This window comes from Pristis pectinata, chromosome 15 (genome assembly GCF_009764475.1).
Source record: "Pristis pectinata isolate sPriPec2 chromosome 15, sPriPec2.1.pri, whole genome shotgun sequence".
Taxonomy (NCBI): Eukaryota; Metazoa; Chordata; class Chondrichthyes; order Rhinopristiformes; family Pristidae; genus Pristis; species Pristis pectinata.
Genome location: NC_067419.1, coordinates 41,665,321 through 41,686,982, shown reverse-complemented (window position 1 = coordinate 41,686,982; position 21,662 = coordinate 41,665,321). Strand labels below are relative to the sequence as shown.

The 21,662-nt window shown below is 45.1% G+C and overlaps 2 protein-coding genes and 1 pseudogene across 2 annotated transcripts in view; 1 reads left to right on the top strand and 2 right to left on the bottom strand.

The window, feature by feature from the left end:
- The window catches only part of rassf3 (Ras association domain family member 3), a 172,425-nt gene extending 164,231 nt beyond the window's left edge, over positions 1 to 8,194 (bottom strand). The window contains exon 1 of the mRNA XM_052030051.1: positions 7,730 to 8,194. Coding sequence (XP_051886011.1) covers positions 7,730 to 8,030 — 301 coding nt within the window. The 5' untranslated portion in view covers positions 8,031 to 8,194. The remainder of the gene's footprint in view (positions 1 to 7,729) is intronic.
- A 2,894-nt stretch (positions 8,195 to 11,088) lies between these two features.
- The window catches only part of tbk1 (TANK-binding kinase 1), a 46,750-nt gene continuing 36,176 nt past the window's right edge, over positions 11,089 to 21,662 (bottom strand). The window contains exons 17-21 of the mRNA XM_052030048.1: positions 21,442 to 21,543; positions 20,030 to 20,126; positions 19,134 to 19,243; positions 15,092 to 15,163; positions 11,089 to 13,011 (exon numbers count right to left, since the gene is read on the bottom strand). Coding sequence (XP_051886008.1) covers positions 12,960 to 13,011; positions 15,092 to 15,163; positions 19,134 to 19,243; positions 20,030 to 20,126; positions 21,442 to 21,543 — 433 coding nt within the window. The 3' untranslated portion in view covers positions 11,089 to 12,959. The remainder of the gene's footprint in view (positions 13,012 to 15,091; positions 15,164 to 19,133; positions 19,244 to 20,029; positions 20,127 to 21,441; positions 21,544 to 21,662) is intronic.
- On the top strand, positions 15,477 to 15,595 carry LOC127578657 (uncharacterized; annotated as a pseudogene).

Genomic DNA, 21,662 nt, shown 5'->3' with positions numbered 1-21,662 from the left:
CCATTTATACTGATCCTCCCCATGTTTCCCTCAACTCCTCCCCATGTTTCCCTCAACTCCTCCCCATATACTACCTCTCACCTACACACAGTGGCTAATTAACCTACCAACCTCAGGTCAAGTAGGGTTTATTGTCATGTGCACATGTACAGTAAGGTCTAGGTATAATGAAAAACTTGTTTGCAGCAGCATCACAGGTACGTGGAAGTCAGACAGCAACGCACAGATTATGTCTTTAGGATGCAAGAGGAAACCGGAGCACCCGGAGGAACCCACACGGTCACAGGAAGGACGCGCGAGGAGCATATACGCTTAGGAAGGATGTGCTGACGTTGGAGAGGGTTCAGAGGAGATTTACGAGAATGATTCCAGGAATGAAAGGGCTTAAGTATGATGAGCGTTTGTCGGCTCTTGGACTGTACTCGCTGGAGTACAGAAGGATGAGAGGGGACCTCGTAGCGACATTTAAAATGTTGACAGGTAAGGATAGAGTAGATGTGGCTAGGCTGTTTCCCTTGGTGGGCGTGTCCAGGACCAGAGGGCACAATCTTAGAATTAGAGGGTACAGTTTCAAGACAGAGATGAGGAGAAGTTTCTTTACCCAGAGGGTGGTGAAATTGTGGAACTCCTTGCCACACACAGCAGTGGAGGCCAGATCAGTGGGGGTATTCAAGGAGGAGATAGACAGATATCTAAATAGTCAGGGTATCAAGGGATATGGGGATAAGGCTGGCAAATGGGATTAGAATAGTTTTTTTTTCTCTCTCTTTTTTCCCACCCCATTTCTTTTTCCCTTTTCCTTGGAGCAGACTCGATGGGCCGAATGGCCTGCTTCTGCTCCCTTATCTTGTGATCTTGTGATCTTGTGTGACAGCTTCTATCCCACTGTGATGACTATTGAACGATGAGATGGACTCTTGACCTCACAATCTACCTCGTTATGACCTTGCACCTTATTGTCTATCTCCACTGCACTTTCTCTGTAGCCGTGACACCTTACTCTGTATTCTGTTATTGCTTTTACCCTGTACTACCTCAATGCACTGTGTAATGAATTGACCTGTACGATCGGTATGCAAGACAAGCTTTTCACTGTACCTCGGTACAAGCGACAATAATAAACCAATAAGATAAGATATTTATTAGTCACATGTACATCGAAACACACAGTGAAATGCATCCTTTGTGCAGAGTGTTCTGGGGGCAGCCCGCAAGTGTCGCCACGCTTTTGACGCCAACATAGCATGCCCACAACTTCCTAACCCGTACGTCTTTGGAATGTGGGAGGAAACCGGAGCACCCGGAGGAAACCCACGCAGACATGGGGAGAACGTACAAACTCCTTACAGGCAGCAGCCGGAATTGAACCTGGGTCGCTGGCACTGCAATAGTGTTATGCTAACTGCTACACTACTGTGCCTGTAGGCCAATACCAACACCAAACTGCACACAGACAGCACCGGAGGTCAGGATTGAACTCGGATCTCTGGAGTTGCATGTGGGACACCAGATCCATGTGAGAAGGATTTTCAACATGCAGCTTTCTGGGGCGGGGCCTTTCAAGGGGAGGCCCATGTGCACCTGAGACCCACATGTGATATCCAGGGATTCTGCTTGAACAGGGATTGATTCACACCCAATGTGTGAGCACCTGAATACTCTGAGCTTGACCATGGTTCAGGAAAGTGCCAAATCCCACAAACGCTCTGAGAACAATAACTGGTCAAATGCCAATTATCCACACACCTTCTCAGCGATGGGCCAGGTGTACTTACCTTAACTCAGAACATCCGTGATCATTACATGTACTCAGAGAATCATTGCAGCTGTGTTGCAGCTATGAAACCTTGGTTAGGCCACATTTGGAGTCTTGTCTGCTCTTCTGGTCACCCCATTACAGGAAGGATGTGGAGGTTTTGGACAGGGTGCAGAAGAGGTTCACCAAGATGCTGCCTAGATTAGAGATTATTAGTTTTAAGGAGAGGTTGGACAAACTTGGATTGTTTTCGCTGAAGAGTTGGAGGCTGAGGGGAGACCTGATAGGAGTTTATAAAATTACGAGAGGTGTAGATAGGGTAGATGGTCAGAATCCTTTTCCCCAGAGGACATTAGTTTAAGGTGAGAGGGGGAAAGTTTAAAGGAGATTTATGAGGCAAGTTATTTACATAAAGGGTGATAGGTGCTTGGAACAGGCTGCTGAGGAGCTGGTGGAAGCAGATACAGTGGTCATGTTTAAGAGACATTTAGACTGACACATGAATGTGCAGGGAATGGAGGGATACAGACCACGTGCAGACAGACAAGATTAGTTTAAATTGGCATCATGATTAGCACAGACATCGTGGGCCGAAGGGCCTGTTCCTGTGTTGTACTGTTCTGTGTTCTATGTGCTATGGTACAAAGGAGGACTTTCCGCCCATCAATTCTGGCCGCTGTCTGTAAGGACCTTGTACGTTCTCCCCGTGTCTGCGTGGGTTTCCTCCGGGTGCTCCGGTTTCCTCCCGCATTCCAAAGACGTACGGGTTAGGAAGTTGTGGGCATGCTATGTTGGCGCCGGAAGCGTGGCGACACTTGCGGGCTGCCCCCAGAACAATCTACGCAAAAGATGCATTTCACTGTGTGTTTCGATGTACGTGTGACTAATAAGGATATCTTATCTGTTTTATAACATCATACACAGAGCTGAACCCTTGTGATTATTTATAGTATCACAGAGTCGTACAGAATGGGAGCAGGCCCTTCAGCCCACATTGTCCATGCTGACCATTGTACTTATCTATATCAGTCCCATTTACCAAGAATGGTACTGACAGCTTTTTGTGGGTTTAGTGAATGCTGTGACCCTCTGATCGATTCCCATCTTACATTCCTTTCTCACCCATTTCTAAAAAATTTTTATTGATGCACCATAGAAAGCATCCTATCTGGATGCATCACGGCTTGGTACGGCAACTGCTCTGCCCAGGACCGCAATAAACTGCGGAGAGTTGTGGACACAACCCAGCACGTCACAGAAACCAGCCTCCCCTCCTTGGACTCTGTCTACACCTCGCTGCCTCGGTAAAGCAGCCAACATAATCAAAGACCTCAGCCACCCCAGACATCCTCTCTTCTCGCCCCCCCCCATCGGGCAGAAGAGATGAAAGCACGAAAGCACGTACCACCAGGCTCAAGGACAGCTCCTATCCGGCTGTTATAAGACTATTGAACGGTCCCCTAGTACGATAAGATGGACTCTTGACCTCACAATCTACCTCGTCGTGGCCTTGCACTTTATTGACTGCCTGCACTGCACTCTCTCTGTAGCTGTGACACTTTATTCTGCATTCTGTTATTGTTTTCCCTTGTACTACCTCAATGCGTTGATGTGATGAAACGATCTGTATGAATGGCCTGCAAAACAAAGTTTTTCACTGTACCTTGGTACGTGTGACAATAATAAACCAATTCAATTCAATTCAATTCAATTCAATTCAAAATGCCTCCCTAATGGTCTGCAGTCATGCTCCCCATCACCTGTCTTCACCAATCTCCATTCAGTCTTCTGTCTGATACCTCACTCGTCCCCCCAGCTCTTGTTTTGAAAACTGGAACCCCCTCCCACTCTTCTCCCAGCTCTGGGGAAGGGTCCCTAATTGCAAACATCAACCAGTTACTCTTTCCATTGATGCTGCTTGACTGGCTGAGCTCTTCCAGCATATTCTTTTTCTTGCGACTGTGAAACAGAACCCAATATAAACAAATCCTTTGTCGCCTCTCGACCTTGATCTCTAATAGGGATTATTTTCGCAAATGTGCCCAAACGGACAACATTCGAAAATGTCCCAGTTTTGAGGAACTGGGTCACAAGGCTGTCGGGTAGTTGGTATTGGTATTGGTATTGGTTTATTATTGTCATTTGTACCGAGGTACAGTGAAAAACTTGTCTTGCATACTGATCGTACAGGTCAATTCATTACAACAGTGCAGTTAACATTGAGTTAGTACAGAGTGCATTGAAGCAATACAGGTAAAAACAATAACAGAATATACAGTAAAGTGTCACAGCTACAGAGAAAGTGCAGTGCAATAAGGTGCAAGGTCACAACAAGTTAGATTGTGAGGTGAAGAGTCCATCTCATCGTATAAGGGAACCATTCGATAGTCTTATCACAGTGGGATAGAAGCTGTCCTTGAGCCTGGTGGTATGTGCCCTCAGGTTCCTGTATCTTCTACCTGATGGAAGAGGAGAGAAGAGAGAATGGGACAGATACGATTGCAATCATCGTGCCCAGGAGTGGTTAATACAGGCGAGTCAGAACCATCAGCGGGAGGGGAGGAGGACTTCATTGTTTATATGGGGCCCTTGTTGTTAGGAATGACACTTGTAATATCTGAGGACGAAAATGTCAGCATGGCAGTGATGTTCCAGCAATTGTACCCATAATTATACGAACCTACCATCAACTTAATAAAGCTGATAACATGTATAGCCATTCATCCGTAGGTAGAAACCAGCACCTCCTAGTACAGACAGTAAATCACACGGTTTGACATTTATTGAAGAGAATAAAATGCTCAGTGAATTCTCAACGATTGGCCATTTTTCCAGGAACATGGCATTGATAGCACAGTTGGAGAAGAGTCTCTGTGACCTTAAAAGCAGACAGAGATTGTTGCCTTGCCAAAAATAGCGTAAAGGATTATACAGAAAAATATCTTGAGTCAACTTCACTCTTGACAGACAAGTTAACAGCGGTGTCGTGAAGAGTTTGTGGGGCATATACATACAGACTGCGGCAGATAGAAGAGGCATAAGTGGGGGGAGCCTTAAGATGGAGGAATTTAAAAGGAGACAGAGGGTGGTACAATGACTCAGCGGATAGTATCGCTGCCCTCTGGCTCCAGTGAACCAGGTTCGATTCTGACCTTGGGTGCTGTCTGCGTGGAGTTTCTTTCTCTAACCATGGGCGAGGTTTCCCCGAGTAGGTTAATTGGCCACTGTAAAGTAGTTGGGAGAATAAGAGCAAAGTTGATGGGAATGTAGGAGAGAATTCAGGGAAATAAGGGGAGGAGTTGGGACTGATGAGAGCTTACAGAGACTCGATGGGCCAAATGGCTTGCTTCTATGTCTGAAGAAGAGAGGGAGTTAAAGTTGAACTCGAATAGCTACAACCGCTGTCTGCATCAGTGCAACATGAGGGGGGGGCAATAAATGCTGGTGTTTATTGTCCATCCATAACTGCCTCAGAACAGAGTAGGCAGTTAAGAGTTAACTACAGGTGAAATAGTTTGCTATGCAGAGAAATATTTTGCCTCAGGGCACTGCTGGGATGGTAAGCATTCTTCTGCAAGGTGGAGGAAGGTGATTCCATCAATGATCTCTGAAGGAAGTTGGTTGAGAAAGTACCTAACGCAATTTCAGACTAAAATGTAGTGGTGAGAAAACAAACAAGAGCTGCATAGGCACGATGGGCTGAATAGTCTCCTCCTGTACTGCAAGCTCCTGTGATTGAGTGAATTGCAAAAAAATTCCTAGTGTCATAGAGTCAGAGAGTAATGCAACACTGAAACAGGCCCTTCAGCCCAACTCGACCACGCCGACCAAGATGCCCATCGAAGCTAATCCCACGTGCCTGCGATACAATCACAGCACAGAAACAGTAGGCATGATCTGAAATGTATTGATCGCACCATCATGAATGGTGAATTCTTAGATCACAGGTTGACCATACAAAGGGTTAAAGATCGATTCCAAGGGCACATTTGATGCCAACAACCTCAAAGCATTAAGTGTGGAGGTGTAGCAGTAGACAAATATTCCCCCAAACCATTAGACACACTGCTACATCTTACGATCAGTAAATAGAAGTCTGCCGGCAGGCACGGTAGTGTAGCAGTTAGCGTGACGCTATTACAGTGCCAGCAACCCGGATTCAATTCCGGCCGCTGTCTGTAAGGAGTTTGTACGTTCTCCCTGTGTCTGCGTGGGTTTCCTCCGGGTGCTCCAGTTTCCTCCCACATTCCAAAAAGACGTATGGGTTAGGAAGTTGTGGGCATGCCATGTTGGTGCCAGAAGCATGGCGACACTTGCGGGCTGCCCCCAGAACACCCTAAGCATTTCACTGTGTGTTTTGATGTACATGTGATTAATAAAGCTATCTTATCTTATAGAAGATCCTGGGGAGATTGCTCATTTCCTACTTTAGCCCACAACCCACAAATGGGACAAGAAAATTCAAACTGTCCTCCCTCCAATTAGTTACTGGGTAAGAGTATACTCATCAATATTGCTTCAACAACATCCCCAAACCCACAATCTCTCCAGCCAAGGACAAGAGCTTCAGATACATGGGACCACTCCAAACTACAGGCTCCCCCTCTGAGTCACACACCACGTTGACTTGGAAAAGTATCACTAGTCGTTCGTCATTGCAACTCAAAGTCCCAGAACTCCGTCTCCAACAGCACCGTGGGGGTCATGCTCACTAACACGCGGTTCAAGAAAGCAGCTCACCACTGCTGGCACAGTGGCACAACTAGTAGAGCCACTGCCTCACAGTGCCAGAAACCCGGGTTCAATCCTGACCTCTGGCGCTGTCTGTGTGGAGTGTGCACGTTCTCCCACATCCCAAAAAAAACGTGTGGGGTTGGTAGATTAATCGGCCGCTGTAAGTTGCCCCTGGTGTGTAGGTGGGTGGTAGAGTCTGGGGGTGGGCGGAGTTGATGAGAATGTGGAGAGAATAAAAAAAAATGGGGATTAGTGTAGGAGTGCAAATGTGTGACCAATGGTCAGTGCCGAATCAGTCAAAGTCAGGTTTATTGTCATGTGCACCGGTACATGTCTGCACGGGTGTAGTGAAAAACTTACTTGCTGCATTAGAGGCACAACATTCACAGGGAAAAAAACATAAATTATAGAGCATAGAGCATAGAAAGTACAGCACAGGACAGGCCCTTCACCACACAACGTTGTGCCGAACTAATTAAACCAATGATTCCTAATTAATCTAATCCTTCTTCCCCACACATTGAACATATCCTGCCTTCCTCTGCACATTCATGTGCCTTTCTAAGAGCCGCTTAAGCATTCCAATGCTATCTGCCTCCTACCACCACCCCAGGCAGCACATTACAGGCACCCACCACTCTGTGTGAAAAAAAAACGTGCCTTGCGCAACTCCTTTGTACTTTCCCCTTCTCACCTTAAATACATGTCCTCTAGTGCTAGATGTTTCAATCCTGGGAAAAAGAAACTGGCTGTCTATTCTATCTATACCTCACATAATTTTATAAACCTCTATCAAACCTCCCCTCAGCCTCCGCTGCTCTGGAGAAAGCAGCCACAGCTTGACTAACCTCTCTTCATAGCACATGTCCTCCAAACCAGGCAGCATCCTGGTAAACAACCTCCGCACCCTCTCAAAGCCTCCACACACAATTACAACAAAAACACGTGGGCCGAATGGCCTGTTTCCATGCGGTATCTCTTTATAATTCAATAACTCGCCTTCTGAAGGGCAATAGATGACAAGCCCTCCCACATACTGAGAATTCCTCTCCTATGAGGTCCATTTCTGGGGGAGAACTTGCCCCCACCACAATTTTATATTTTCTTTCTGAAAAATAAATGAATACAGAAGACTTGGCCCAATGCCAGAGGAAGTTGAGTCTGAGCACAAGCTGGGCCATTGCTGGGAGGGGGTGTTGTCGTTTACCCAGACTGCAGACACTGTGGGGCAGAACTGACCTGTGCATCGGAGGGACTGGTCCCAGATAAAGAGGCAGCAGAGGTCACACCAGGCGTTCGTAGCCAGCGACTGCTCGAAGTGGTGACCTTCCCCTCGCTGCCCCCCAGCCCGGGGGTCTCCATCCTCGGTGAAGATGGTCCTCACGTCTGGTGGTCGGTACCTCTTGCGCCCCTTGCCCAGGGGGCTGACATCGTCCTTCGCCTTCCAGGGTCCCGGTTGCCTCTGCTCTGCCCCGCCGTTGGAGAGTGGGGGTGGAGCCGGGAGAGCGGCACCGTACCTGGGCACCTTTCCGCCCTTCATGTCCCTGCGGTGGCCCGGGCTTCGCCCCCGAAGCCTCTTCCTGCAGGAGGTCAGGACGGAGCTGGTTCAGTCAGTGCGGCATCAGGGCAGAGATGTGAGTAAGTCTGACAGGCGGGGGATCCGGTTTCAGAGCACCGTGCTGGGTGATACAACCCCAGGAGCGACACCTGACTCACACACCGCCCGCACCAACTTCAAGGAAGTCTCTGCGCTGGATGTTATTTGCATCTTTTTAAGCAGTTTGTTTTGCAAGCGCCTGACAATGGATCCTTTTAACAGCACGCTCAGGTTGTGAGTTCAATCCCCACTCCCATCTCCCATCTTCCCGTTACCAATTCTCCCCCACGTACCATCAACACCCCCCAAATCTTCCCACCAGCCATCTACATTAGGGGTAATTTACAGGAGCATTAACCTTCCAAGAAGAAAATTCTGCAAACACTCAGCAGGTCAGGCAGCATCTGTGGAGAGAGAAACTTGATCCAGTTGATCTGTGCCTCTTATCATCTTGTACCTGGAACTTGGTTAAAGTTGATAATATTATATATATATAATATGACAAGACAATGAGGCATAGATCAAGTGGACAGTCAGAGACTTTTTCCCAGGGCGACAATGGCTAACAGGAGGGGGCATAATTTTAAGGTGATTGGAGGAAGATATAAGGGGGATGTCAGGGGGATGTTTTTTTTTACACAGAGGGTGGTGGATGTGTGGAACGCACTGTCTGCAGAGGTTGTGGGGGCAGGTACATTAGGGACACTTAAGAGACTCTTAGACACATGAATGATAGAGAAATGGAGGGCTGTGTGGGAGGGAAGGGTTAGGTAGATCTTAGAGCAGGATAAAATGTTGGCACAACATTGTGAGCTGAAGGCCCTGTACTGTGCTGTAGTGTTCTGTGTTCTAAGAACCCTTTGTCAGAATCTCAATCTGAAACGTTATCTGTTTCTCCGTCCACAGATGCTGCCTGACCTGCTGAGTGTTTCCAGCATTTTCTGTTTTTATTTCAGATTTCCAGCATCTGCAGTTGTTGCTTTTTGGTTTTCATTGACCTACCAACCCCCATGTCTTTGGGGGATGTGGGAGGAAACCGGAGCACCCGGGGGGGGGGGGGGACCACAGGGTCACAGGGAGAATGTGCAAACTCCACATAGACAGCGCCCAAGGTCAGGATTGAACCTTGATTGCTGGAGCTGTGAGGCAGATCTCGTCTTACAGCCCATTGGGTAATGAGGGAATGCTGCATTGGTATGCCTTCCAGTTAAGAGACTTCCTGTTCATGTTAAAGACCCCCTGGCATAAAGAGGAACAATGGGGTTACTGCTGCCCCTCACTGGTGGGGAGAGCTGTACTCCTGATGGAACTGGCTGAGTCCACTCCTGCATTCCTGTGCATTGGAGCCTCCACACCAGGCTGTGACGTATCCAGTCAGAATGCTTTCCACTGTACACCTGTAGAAGTTTGACAGCATCTTCGATGACAAATATATCAAATGTGACAAAGGTGTCAGAAACAGGAGTAGGCCATTCAGCCCCTCGAGAATGCTCTGAACAAAGGGGGTCCCATGCCTCAAGGACACATGAGAAAGGGTCATCAACTCTTTCTCTCTCCACAGAATCAGAATTATCACCGACTTAGATGACATGAAATTTGTTGGTTTGTGGCAGCAGTACAATGCAAAGATATAAAATTACTATAAATTACAAAAATAAATAAATAGTGCAAAAAGAAAGGAATAATGAGGTAGTGTTCATGGGTTCACGGACCATTCCGAAACTTTACCAAGGCAGTGAGAAGTATAGACAGAGTCCATGGAGGGATGACTACAATGATAATGGTCACCATTACTGACCACCATCACTGTGACCTGGATCAAAGAACCAACAGCATTGTGGCCAAGATGATTCCTATATAGATGGAGGGACAGGGAGTGTCGCAGAGGCAGGGAGTCTGCAGAAGGACTTGGACAGGTTGGGAGAGTGGGCAAAAGAAGTGGCAGGTGAAATACAGTGTAGGAAAGTGTGGGGTTATGCACTTTTCGGAGAAGAATAAAAGGTGTAGACTATTTTCCAAATGGAGAGATTTCAGAAATCAGAGGTGCAAAGGGACTTGGGTGTCCTACTTCAGGATTCCCCAAAGGTTAACTTGCAGGTTGAGTTAGTAGTAAAAATGGCAAATGCAACACATTCATTTTGAGAGGACTGGAATATAAAAGCAAGGACATACTGCTGAAGCTTTAGAAGGAGTTGGTCAGACCGCATTTGGAATTTTATGAGCAATTTTGGGCTCTGTATCTAAGGAAAGATGTGCTGGCCCTGGAGAGGGTACAAAGAAGTGTCACAAAAATGATCCCAGGAATGAAAGGCTTAACCTATGAGGAGCGTTTAATGTCTCTGGGCCTGTAGTCGATGCAGTTCAGAAGGATGAGGGGAGATCTCATTGAAACCTACCAAATACTGAAAGGCCTGGATAGAGTGGACGTGGAGAGGATGTTTCCATTAGCAGGAGAGTCTAGGATCCAAGGGCACAGCCTCAGAATAAAGGGATGTCCCTTTAAAGCAGAGATGAAGAGAAATTTCTTCAGCCAGAAGGTGGTGAATCTGTGGAATTCGTTGCCACAGAGGGCGGTGGAGGCCAAGTTATTGGGTGTATTTAAGGCAGAGATTGAGAGGTTCTTGATTGATAAGGGAGTTAAGGGTTACGGGGAGAAGGCAGGAGAATGGGATTGAAAAAAAAATTGCCATAATTGAATGCCAGAGCAGACTCGATGGGCCAAATGGCCTAATTCTGCTCCTCTATCTTATGGTCTTATAATGGCCTTTCATTCCAGGTTTAATGAATTGCATTTATACTTTTCAGTTACTGGCGTGGGTGGTGAACTCATATCTCCAGATACTTAAGCACAAGTCCATTCAACGGTAAAGGACAATTTGTGCCAGAGGATCAGATGCCTTAATGTAACAAAGTGCAATCAATTTACAATCCTACTGTAAATGCAAATACTATTTATAATTTTAGTGACAAATCTACCAACAGAAGACATTGTACACAGAAGTACATGCAGAGGTAATATTTTTAATATTTATAAATGGTTTTCCATTATACATTGTATACAACAAATAGACATAACAGATTGCAAAACACAGCCATTGCATTATCTTGTTGAAAGTATAACGAAACCCACTGTGCAGGTCTTCACTGAGCAGGTCTTCACTGAGCCAGAAGGGATTGACAAATTTCCAGATCAAAATCCAGTCTGTATTGGAATACCCACCATTTTGTCCCAGTTTAATTTCAAGACCAATGCAGTCCGACAAACAAAGTTACTGAATGCATTCTCGATCATTAGGATTTAAAGATATATATATCATTGCTAAATTTCATGAGGGAAAAGTGCTTTACTGCCCTCACTTAAAAGCGGGACTTGATTTGAAGGGTGAGATTTAGACAGCTTTTCAAATCTGGGAGAATTAATCCCAGTTTCTATAAATCTGCTAACAGCGTCGTTTCCCTACTTTGAAATAAGCTCTGTGCATCTTTCATCCAAACTGCCAAATCTGTTCAACAGAAGATTTAAACATCAAGTTATGCATAGAAATATATACAAATATATACAGGCACAAATGCAGTTAAAAAAGGCTGTATTCACATTGTTTACAAAGGCACAGTTAGCCTTTAAATTCCAGTGATTTAATCTGATTATTTAGGTTTTGTGTTTAATATAATTTTTGTCAGCTGCAGCAAAGGGCTTATCTGAAGATAACACTTGCAAAGTAAGTGCAAAAAAAAGGGTCACAGCCATATAAATGGTCCTGAAAGTCCAAGGTGGTCACTTCCGTGATAAGTGGTACCCTGCGGATACTTGGAAAGAGGCAGAGGTGGGGGTCGAGAGCTGTATGACCTGCACATATCCTGGTCACTGCTTTTGACCAGTTCCATCTCCTCTTCCAAGTCCTGTGCTGACACGAGCTTCAGTTCAGCAACACCTTCAGTTTAAAGCTCTTATCCTTGTTTTCAAATCCCTCTGAGGTCCCCTCACCTATTCTACCTCCAGTCCAACCTGTCTCCATGCTCCTACAATTGTGTCCTCTCAGACATTTCGGAAGTATTGCCAGACACGTCTTAAGGTAACAAAGCCCTAAGCAGAGGAATTCCTTCCCTAAAACCACTCAACCTTGATGCTTTATTATGCTTCTTAAAACTTAGCTCTCTAACATGTAGATCTGTATCTCCTAACCTGGGTCAGGGTCAAATTTTCATTAACAACACACCTCTGGGTGGTTCCCGTGTTCAAGTACAAGCTGTTATTGTTTGGCTCCAGTACCTCCCACCACAAAAAGCATTGGGCAAGTCAGCCTCTGCAGACACTAAGTAAATGTAAGCAGCTGTTACAAACTGGAGGAAACAAGAAATTGTACTGTACTAGTGTGTCTCTGTAGCAGCGAAAAGCATGGTATGTCCTGCACAACATCAGGGAAGCAGGTAATGACACTAGAGACTTTCACCTCTGTTCAAATGACAGGGTGTAGGGACTAATGAGAATTAAACTTCAAGGTAAAGACAAAGATAAAAAATAAAACGTTGAGATTCTGATGCAGGGTTTCGACCCAAAACGTCGACAATTCCCTTCCCCCCACAGAGATGCTGCTCAATCTGCTGAGTTCCTCCAGCAACTTATTAGTTGCTCCAAACTCCAGCATCTGCAGTTTCTTGTGTCTCCTTCTGAGGCCCACTGTTTCCACTGCATGCAGAGCATTTTATTCCTCTTTACCCATTTTGTTCTTATTTGTGGAATTTAACTTCTCATTAGTCTCCATTACTCTCATCTGACAGCCTTACAGGATGCAAAGATGAAGAGCAGGTGCTGGGACTGACACTGCAGAGGGTGGTGGCCACAGTCGGACTACACGTGGTCGTGCAGCTCATCTACAGGCGATCAGGACTTTGAATTCCTCCATCTACGGTCAATGCTCCGAACCTGTTAAACGACCAAAACGCAAGAACAGTTTCAACCACTAGTGCGAGGAGAAAGTTTTCAGGGTCATAGAAAGTACAATGGAATCCAAAACTTTAACCCTTTTAAAAAAAACAAATGGAATGACTAAAGTTTCAGAGTTATGAAATGTTTCCTGTTAGGAATTACTGAAAGAGTTAATTTTCAGGAATTAAGTAGTTAAATCTGGCAAATTACTAAAATGTTTTGGTAGACTTTTGGCCGGTTAATTCTAAATATCCAACTTGACAGTGGTGACAGCAATTGTACTTCTTATTCAAGTCAGACAAACTACATTACCACATCGCAGGCTGTAGTTAACACTCAACCCAGACACCGTGGGTATACAGCAATCTCCCCAGTTACCTCTCTACCTCTATTGCTGCCCCTGGTACTTATTCAGACCACAGTGTGTCTCAGTTCCTTTGACTGCCTGCCTTTTGCTGACCGTGCTTTAGCTGTTAGTTCCAAGCCCTCAGAACAAGTAACTCCCTCCATTCTCTTTCCTTCACCCTGTGCCCCCTCCCCCAAAGGCTTACACAAATCCTACTGCCCAGTTACAGGGAGGCAGAGGGTAAGTATCACATCTCTAGCCAGAACATGGCAGAGATCTATATTTACCTTTTAACTCTGTGTTGTTGGATAATCCATTACCATCTCAAAGAGCAGCCTCTCTCGTTAAGGCTCTTGATGGTTATTACTAATTAGCTTCATTCCAGAGATGTGGTTAGGTCACATTTGCAGTTGTGTGTGCAGTTCTGGTCGCCCCCATTACAGGAAGGATGTGGAGGCTTTGGAGAGGGCGCAGAAGAGGTTCACCTTTTGATGTTGCCTGGATTGGGGAGTATTAGCTACAACGAGGTTGGACAAACTTGGATTGTTTTCTCTGAAGCGTCGGAGGCTGAGGGGAGACCTGATAGAAGTATGTAAAATTATGAAGGGCCTAGGGTAGATTGAATCTTTTTCCCTCAGAGTGGAAATGTCAAACACTAGAGGGCGTAGCTTTACGGTGAGAGGGTGAAAGTTTAAAGGAGATTTACGAGACAAGTTTTATTTTGTATACAGAGGGTGGTGGGTGCCTGGATTGTGTTGCCAGGGAAAGTGGTGGAAGCAGATATGATAGCAACATTTAAGAGACACTTAGACAGGCACATGAACAGCCAGGGAGCGGAGGGATGTAGACCATGTGCAAGCAGATGGGATTAGTTTGGATTGGCATCACATGGTCGCCACAGACACTGTGGGCCGAAGGTCCTGTTCCTGTGCGGTACTGTTCGGTATGTAGGCATCTCAGTGGAGCACAATGAAGGAGTGAAGTGGATCCAATCATGGCTTTCAAAAGGGAATTGGATCAGTACTTAAGGAAGAAAGAGATTGGGAAGGGAGTTTGGGAAGTAGGTCAAAATGCACTCCTTTTGCAGAGAGCTTGCATTGACGCAAAGGACTGAGTGGTCAGCATTCGACGTGTTACGGTGCACAGGAGTCTCAAGCCCTTAGTTACTGTGTTCAAGCCTTATCAGTGTTTTCAATGACGTTGTGAGTAGACGAATATTAGTGAGGTGGTAAACACTGGGATTACCCCAACCATTTGCTGCACTGGTACCCAGCCAGATTTTATGGTTTTGAATGACACAAATCTCGAGCTATTTGCAGGATTTAGGTGTTAGTCCTGACTCAGTAGGTAGTTCTCCTGCCCGAGTCAGAAGACTGCAGGTTTAAGTCCCATCCCAGGACATAAATGCACAGTCTAGTCTCTCAGTCCCGAGTCACTCTGAGGGAATGCTGCACTGCTGAATGAAGCAGTGAACAAGCTGCCCTGTCAGACGAATGGTGCAGAGACTAGGGATCCCACAATTCAACACCACATTATCTGGTCGGTATCTCATTGCTATTTATGGGGTCTCACAGCCACCAATTTGTGCACAGCATTTCCCTACAAGTGAAAAAATGCCCCTTGGGGGTAGCCCGACTCCTGTACTGAATAGTCCCAAGGTCTTTATCCAATTACTTTTGAATCCAGACCTTAATTCCCTTTATGGATTGATTGAAGTTGGACGAGATTTACCTCTCCAGGATGTGATTATTCTCCGCAAGCTCCCTAACAACTCCTTCCATCTCTTCCTTCAACTTCTTCATTCTATTGGGAGGATTTAAAAATGCACATATTTGAAAGAGGAAGACTGTGCTATACAGAAACAAAATACTATGGATACTTGAAACCTAAAGAGAAAATACTGGACATACTCAGTGGGTTGAGCAGCATCTGTGGGGAGGGGGGGGGGGGGGACACAAATGTATGTGTTGGAATGCTTTAAGATGAACAAGATTGTTTATATCAATTTTGTTAATTTAAGATTAACCGTGATCAGACCAAATTCCACTTAATGTCACTGCATTAAAAGTTAAAAGTAATTTCTTTAAATCTGTCCATAATAAGCTGACACTGTAAATACTATGGCCATACTAGCCTGAAGACGCCCGAACTCATCTGATCTCGGAAGCTAAGCAGGCTCAGGCCTGGCTAGTACTTGGATGGGAGACCGCCTGCAAATACCAGGTGCCGTATACTTTGGGGCGGCACAGTAGCATAGTGGTTAGCGCGACACTATTACAGCGCCAGCAATCGGGGTTCGATTCCTGTCGCTGTAAGGAGCTTGTACGTTCTCCCGTGTCTGCGTGGGTTCCCTCCGGGTGCTCCGGTTTCCTCCCACATTCCAAAGATGTACCGGTAAGTTAATTTGGGTTTAAAAAATGGGCGGCGCGGACTCGTTGGGCCGGAAGGCCCTGTTACATGCTGTAAATAAACATTAAAAAAAAATTAAATTCTATGATATTTGTGTCCTTTTAAGAAACTTGTGTCTACCATTATCTACCCCCTTCCACTAAATACAATTTAACCTGTTATACTTATGTTGGTTAAATATTAAAAGGAAATACAAAGAACCATTTCATGCATAAATAACAGATATTCGAGACTAAATGTAATTTCTCACAATAATCAGCTACGACAAGCTTGTGTTAACTCCAGCCCAGCTGGTTCCATTCCATTTGAGCTACACGTTCATTGCCCACAATTATGATAATTTATTCCGATTTCAATTCTCAACAAATTGCATCTCAGACAGAAAATTCTATTCTCATTCTGAAAGGGAATCCAATTCTGCATTCCAATCAATAACAACAACTTGCATTTCTGTAGAACCTTTAAAAGAATGACGCATCTCAAGTCACTTCACAGGAACATTTCCAAACCAAATTTAACATCAAGCCACATATTGGGACAAATGAACAAAAGCTTGGTCATAGAAGTTTGAGGAGAATGTTATACAGAGGTACCCAGTCTCCTGGAACTACCATAGCAATTTTGTGTTGTTCTTCGTCACTTGTTCTTGAGCAAGACATAACATCGAGTCTATGATGCTGTAACATGAATGGAGATGGCTGATGTACCAATCTGGGTTTGAAATATGTATCCCAGTCGATATTTATCCATACTAGCCCTGGTGTGGAGATATTGTACTCAAGCTGTATTATTACCACCAAAAGATCACAACACAACAGTCCACAAGTTGGCCCCACGGAAGATCCATCTACGAAGAAGAGTCCACCACTGGCATCTTGTCACAGCTCTTCATGAGAATACTTGTTTGGGCAAATCAGGGTTAAAGAAGAGCTCAGAACCAGCGTCAGCAATAGGAGGAAATACAGTTTCCCCAAAGCTTGAAATCATCGCCCATGGAGAAAAACCCAATATAGAACCACATGGCAGAAGGCAGGCCCAGGTCATACGATGTCATTCTTTTCAGAGCAGAGCACAACTCTTTGATGCAAAAAACAAAGTGCTGAAGAAAATCAGTGGGTCAAGCAGCATCTGTGGAGGGAAAGCAATTGTCGCCATTGACAATTCCTTTGCCTCCATAGATGCTGCTTGACCAGATGAATTCCTCCAGCAGTTTGTTTTTTGCTCCAGATTCCAGCATCTGCAGTCTCTGGTGTCTCCATAACTCCTGTGATGATTTATTTTATCACCCTTCAGTGCTGAAGGTAATCTAGGAAGTTAAATTCCCTTGTTAACTATCTACTAGGGCTGTGTGGAGCTTGTACGTTCTCCCTGTGACTGTGTGGGTCTCCTGCAACATCCCAAAATGCATGCTGACAATAGGATAATTGCCCACTGTAAATTGCCCCTTACTGTAGGATCTGGGGGGAGCTGATGGGAATCTGGGGAGATTGTAAATGGGGGTTTAATGACAAAGGCAGACTTGATGGGCCGAAGGGCCTGTTTCTGTGCTGTATGACTCTTATCCTGTTGTATCTGTAAATATCAAACGCAAACACAACAAATTTCTTGATGGTCAAAGACTAGGGGAGTTCAATTGCTCACAACCTGTTGTAGTTTAATTTTTCTCTGCCGAACTGGCGTCATAAGAAAGAGAGACAGGAGAGTGACTAATAAAGGTATCTCATCTTATCTCATCTTATTGAGCCTTCTCTGGCACTCAATAACATTATGGTTGATCCTGTGCCTTGTACACCTTCCCACCGCAACCTCATGTCTGGATTTGCATACTGTCTAAGAATCTATCAGTCATGATCATACTAAACCACTGGGAATTCCAAAGAATCATAATCTTGAGGAAAGATATTTCCCCTTATTTCTGTTCTAGATGGCCAACACCTTTTGGCACAGTGGCACAGCTGGTAAAGCCGCTGCCACACAGCTCCAGCGACCCAGGTTCAATCCTGACCTCTGGTGCTGCGAGGAGCTTGCAACGTTCTCGCTGTGACTGTGTGGGTTTCCTCCAACATCCCAAAAGGCGTGCTGCTGAGAAGATAATTGACCACTGTAAATCGCCCCTGTAGGACTTGGGGAAAATAAAATGGCAACATCGTAAATGGGGGTTTAATGACCAAGGCAGACTGGATGGGCCAAAGGGCCTGTTTCTGTGCTGTACGACCCTTATCCTGAGAATGTGCCAACTAGAATTAGACTCACCAGCCCATGGAAATTTTCACTCAAGATATACCCTTGTGAGCCAGGCTCAAGGACAGCATCTGTCCTCCTGTTATGAGACTCTTGAATGGACCTCTTATATGTTAAAGACGAGCTCTTGACCTCACAATCTACCTCGTTGTGGCCCTTGCACCTTATTGTCTGCCTGCACTGCACTTTCCCTGTAACTGCAACACTATACTCTGCATTCTGTTATTGTTTTTCCTTTGTACTACCTCAAAGTACTTATGCTTTGAAATGATCTGTACAGATGGCTTGCAAAGCTAAGTTTTTCCACTATATCTCGATGCAGGTGACAATAATAAACCAATTCCAATACTCAAGACCACTGAAGTTCTCCTGAACTTGTTGAAAGATATCATCCTTCTTTGAACCAACCCCTGTTTACGACAGATGTGCAGGCCCACTGCAATAGACTTGTATAGTCAAAAATCCCATTATGACACGACTGAACATTTTGGACTGCCTCTTTTGTTTCTTTACACATTATGAATAGAGCATTCGCTTACAGAGATGCCCAAAGTATTTTCCTAAGGTCGGTCACATTCTACGTGAATCCATCTTTTGTACATCTTATCACATGGCACATCCTTTTTGGCAACTTGATGGCAAATTATGAAACAGAGCCGACGGCACAGGCTGTGCTCTTGTCCCTGGGACAACTAGCGCATTGTGGAAAGCTGTGGTGCCAGATGAGTGCAGGTCCATATGCCACAGCACTAGCCTTTATTTCGGATGTCCAGTTGCAACATTAACTTTTCCCTGTCTCCTCTGTTCTTATTCATTTCCAGCCCTAGACAATTAAGCCCTCACCATTTTCTCTCACTACCATTTGCATCACAATTTCCCTTTGTCTCTACCGCATCACAGATATTCTCTTTGTCCTCTTCACTGCCTTCTTTGCAACTTAAAAGTCATTTTCTAACTTTGTTTGTTCTGACAGACCTGACACATTGACAGCGTTTCCCTCTCCATAGATGCCGTCGGACCTGTTGAGTATTCCCTGAATTCTGAGAGTTAAGTTCACATTTGCAGCACCTGCAGTTTCCTGCTTTTACATATTGCACTTCGTATCAACTCAAGGAGTATTTACCCAATGGTCATTTCCATCAGAGTATTCTGGCTGGGGTAACACGGGGACATGGGAGGCTTCCAGTCACTGGAGGTCGCCATGAGAGATTTCTGAGGCAGCAGCTCCTGCAGCTGGAGAGGGAAGTTAGGGAGGGTGGGGGTGATGGGAAGGGCAAAGGGAGAACAAGAGGGATGCAAGGGGTGAGAGAATGAAAAGAAACTCAGTAGTAATTCGGCACAAATACTTTTGCACAACTCATTCCCATCCAACTGTGGATAACGTGAATTAGGATCAGGTTCTGTACCGTGGTGGTTACGGTTTGGGACGAATGTCCCCGGGGGTTGAGAGAGCCCCAGTAAGGCGAGGTGGGTTACCAGCAGGAAGGGAATGATGATATTAATGGCCAGGGAAAGGAAACCAGCTGGAGTTACCCATTCTGATCAATGATCCTGTTGTAGCCGGGTCTAACCCTGGTGATTTCATTATAATGTCCTCGCCCCAGCCGTCCAAAACACCTTCCAGTTCACTAATTAAGAAGCCAATAGACCCTTAGTTTTCATGACCTCTTGGCAAACTCCTTTTCGTCCATTGGCAATATTTTTTGGACCGTTGGACAAAAGAGTTCAAGGATAACTGAAAACACATTTTACAGGTGGCTCTTGGGCATTTTCACTCTGTTGCTTAGAGCAGAGTCCTGGAGGTTAACCATCACCTCCTGGGGATTTCCACACATGGCTCAAGAGCTGGCAACCCTCAGGGTCCCATCTGACTGGTTCTTAATACCTTCTGCAGTATCTCAGACTGCCTCTCGATGCGACTCGAAAAGGTATCACCACCAACTTTGGAGATGTTCAAACCCACAAACACATTTTCAAAATAATGTGTCAGCCATCTTTCCCAAGACTAAGCCAAGGTACCTTTTTGATGTGCTCTTGATAGGTGAATACTTCCTGCTCGATGTTTACAAACTGATTAGCAACGTTCAGCATCTGCTTTCTCAGAAAATACATCTTCCTGGGAAGGAAGCAGAACTCATTACACTCAATTCACATTACCTGGGGACAGAACTACAGCAACGTTACTGTTGGGTTACTAAAAGGATTAGATTTTATTAAGGAAATGGAGTCTGCTGTTCAACATGCAGCCATTACAACTCAAGTTAAGGAATACTGCCTTCAAGTAAGAGTTCTAGGGCACTTTTGTTGGTATGAGTAGCTAAAATTTGACAGAGGTAGTAGAGATGCTGTGGTAAGAGTGAGGCATGCAATTAATACAAGAGATCAGACACCCATTCTACTAATCCAACTCAAAGTGGCACTGCCAGGGAACTTGAACCTATTACTTTCTACTTGAATCAAGTGGGAAGTTATACCTTTTTAAAGACTGCATTCCAAGTACCAATGAGAAATGAGGCTTGGTTGGTGCTAGTTGAGGAAAAGTTGTGCCAAGATACCTGGCGAATTTAACTGCTTTTCATTAAATAATTATGCCCAGCAGTAGAGAGACAGACAAGAATTTAACATCCCTGCCACAAGCCAGATGGTGCAGCATTCTGTCAATTAACAGTGTGTCTGCATACAGCAAGTGCACAGAGAAACTGTTCTGTGTTTGTGGCTCAGAATTAAAAACACTGCGTCTGGACACCAAAGGTTAATCCACACAACTTCATGAGGAAGCTGGACTGTTCCTCGACCTAGGGATGGGCAAGGTAAGAGGAATGTTCCGAGAGTACTTTTCTGTTGTGGGCCTTTTTCCCATTATTGAGCGATCCAATACCAGAGGGCATGCATTTAAGGTGAGAGGGGGTAGGTTCAGAACAGATGTGAGGGGTACGTTTTTTTTTCCACTCAGAGAGTGGTGGATGCCTGGAATGCGTTGCCTGATGCGGTGGTGGAGGCAAATTCATTGGGGGCTTTGATGGGCACATGAATGAGAGGAAAACAGAGGGATATGGGCATCCTGTAGGTAGGAGGGAATAGCTATGTTGGCACAACATTGTGGGCCAAAGGGCCTGTTCTGTGCTGTACTGTTCTATGTTCTAATCTAATATCATGTTTGCCTCTGTCAAGGGATTGCATAACTGGAAGGTTACAGTTACAGGGGTAGAAAGAAGAACACAGTAATGATGCTCCAACCATCATGACAAGGACAGGTACAGTGGATATTCATGACTCTGTTGCTTGACTTACTGTCAGTGGTCACAGTAAACTGCTGGTCCTGAGGATACACCAACTGCATCAATAAACTCAGACTTACAAATCTAATTAATCCAAAAGTAGGTAAAAACCTACATTACATTATCAATTACATGAACTAAAAAGCTGCTCACTTCATCCAGTCGTCTGCTGTGTCAAGAAACGTTTGGTACTTTGCAAAACATTCATCTTTGAACAAGGACATGGCTTTTGTAGCATGGAGCCACATTTTCTGCCTGAAATGAAAACAACCTCATTACATTCTAGTCCCAAGGTAATTTTAAGGAACCGGTATTGTTTACGGTGGAGAGGTGGTCCCATGCAGTACACGGTGAAATATGGATTCAACTGGTTC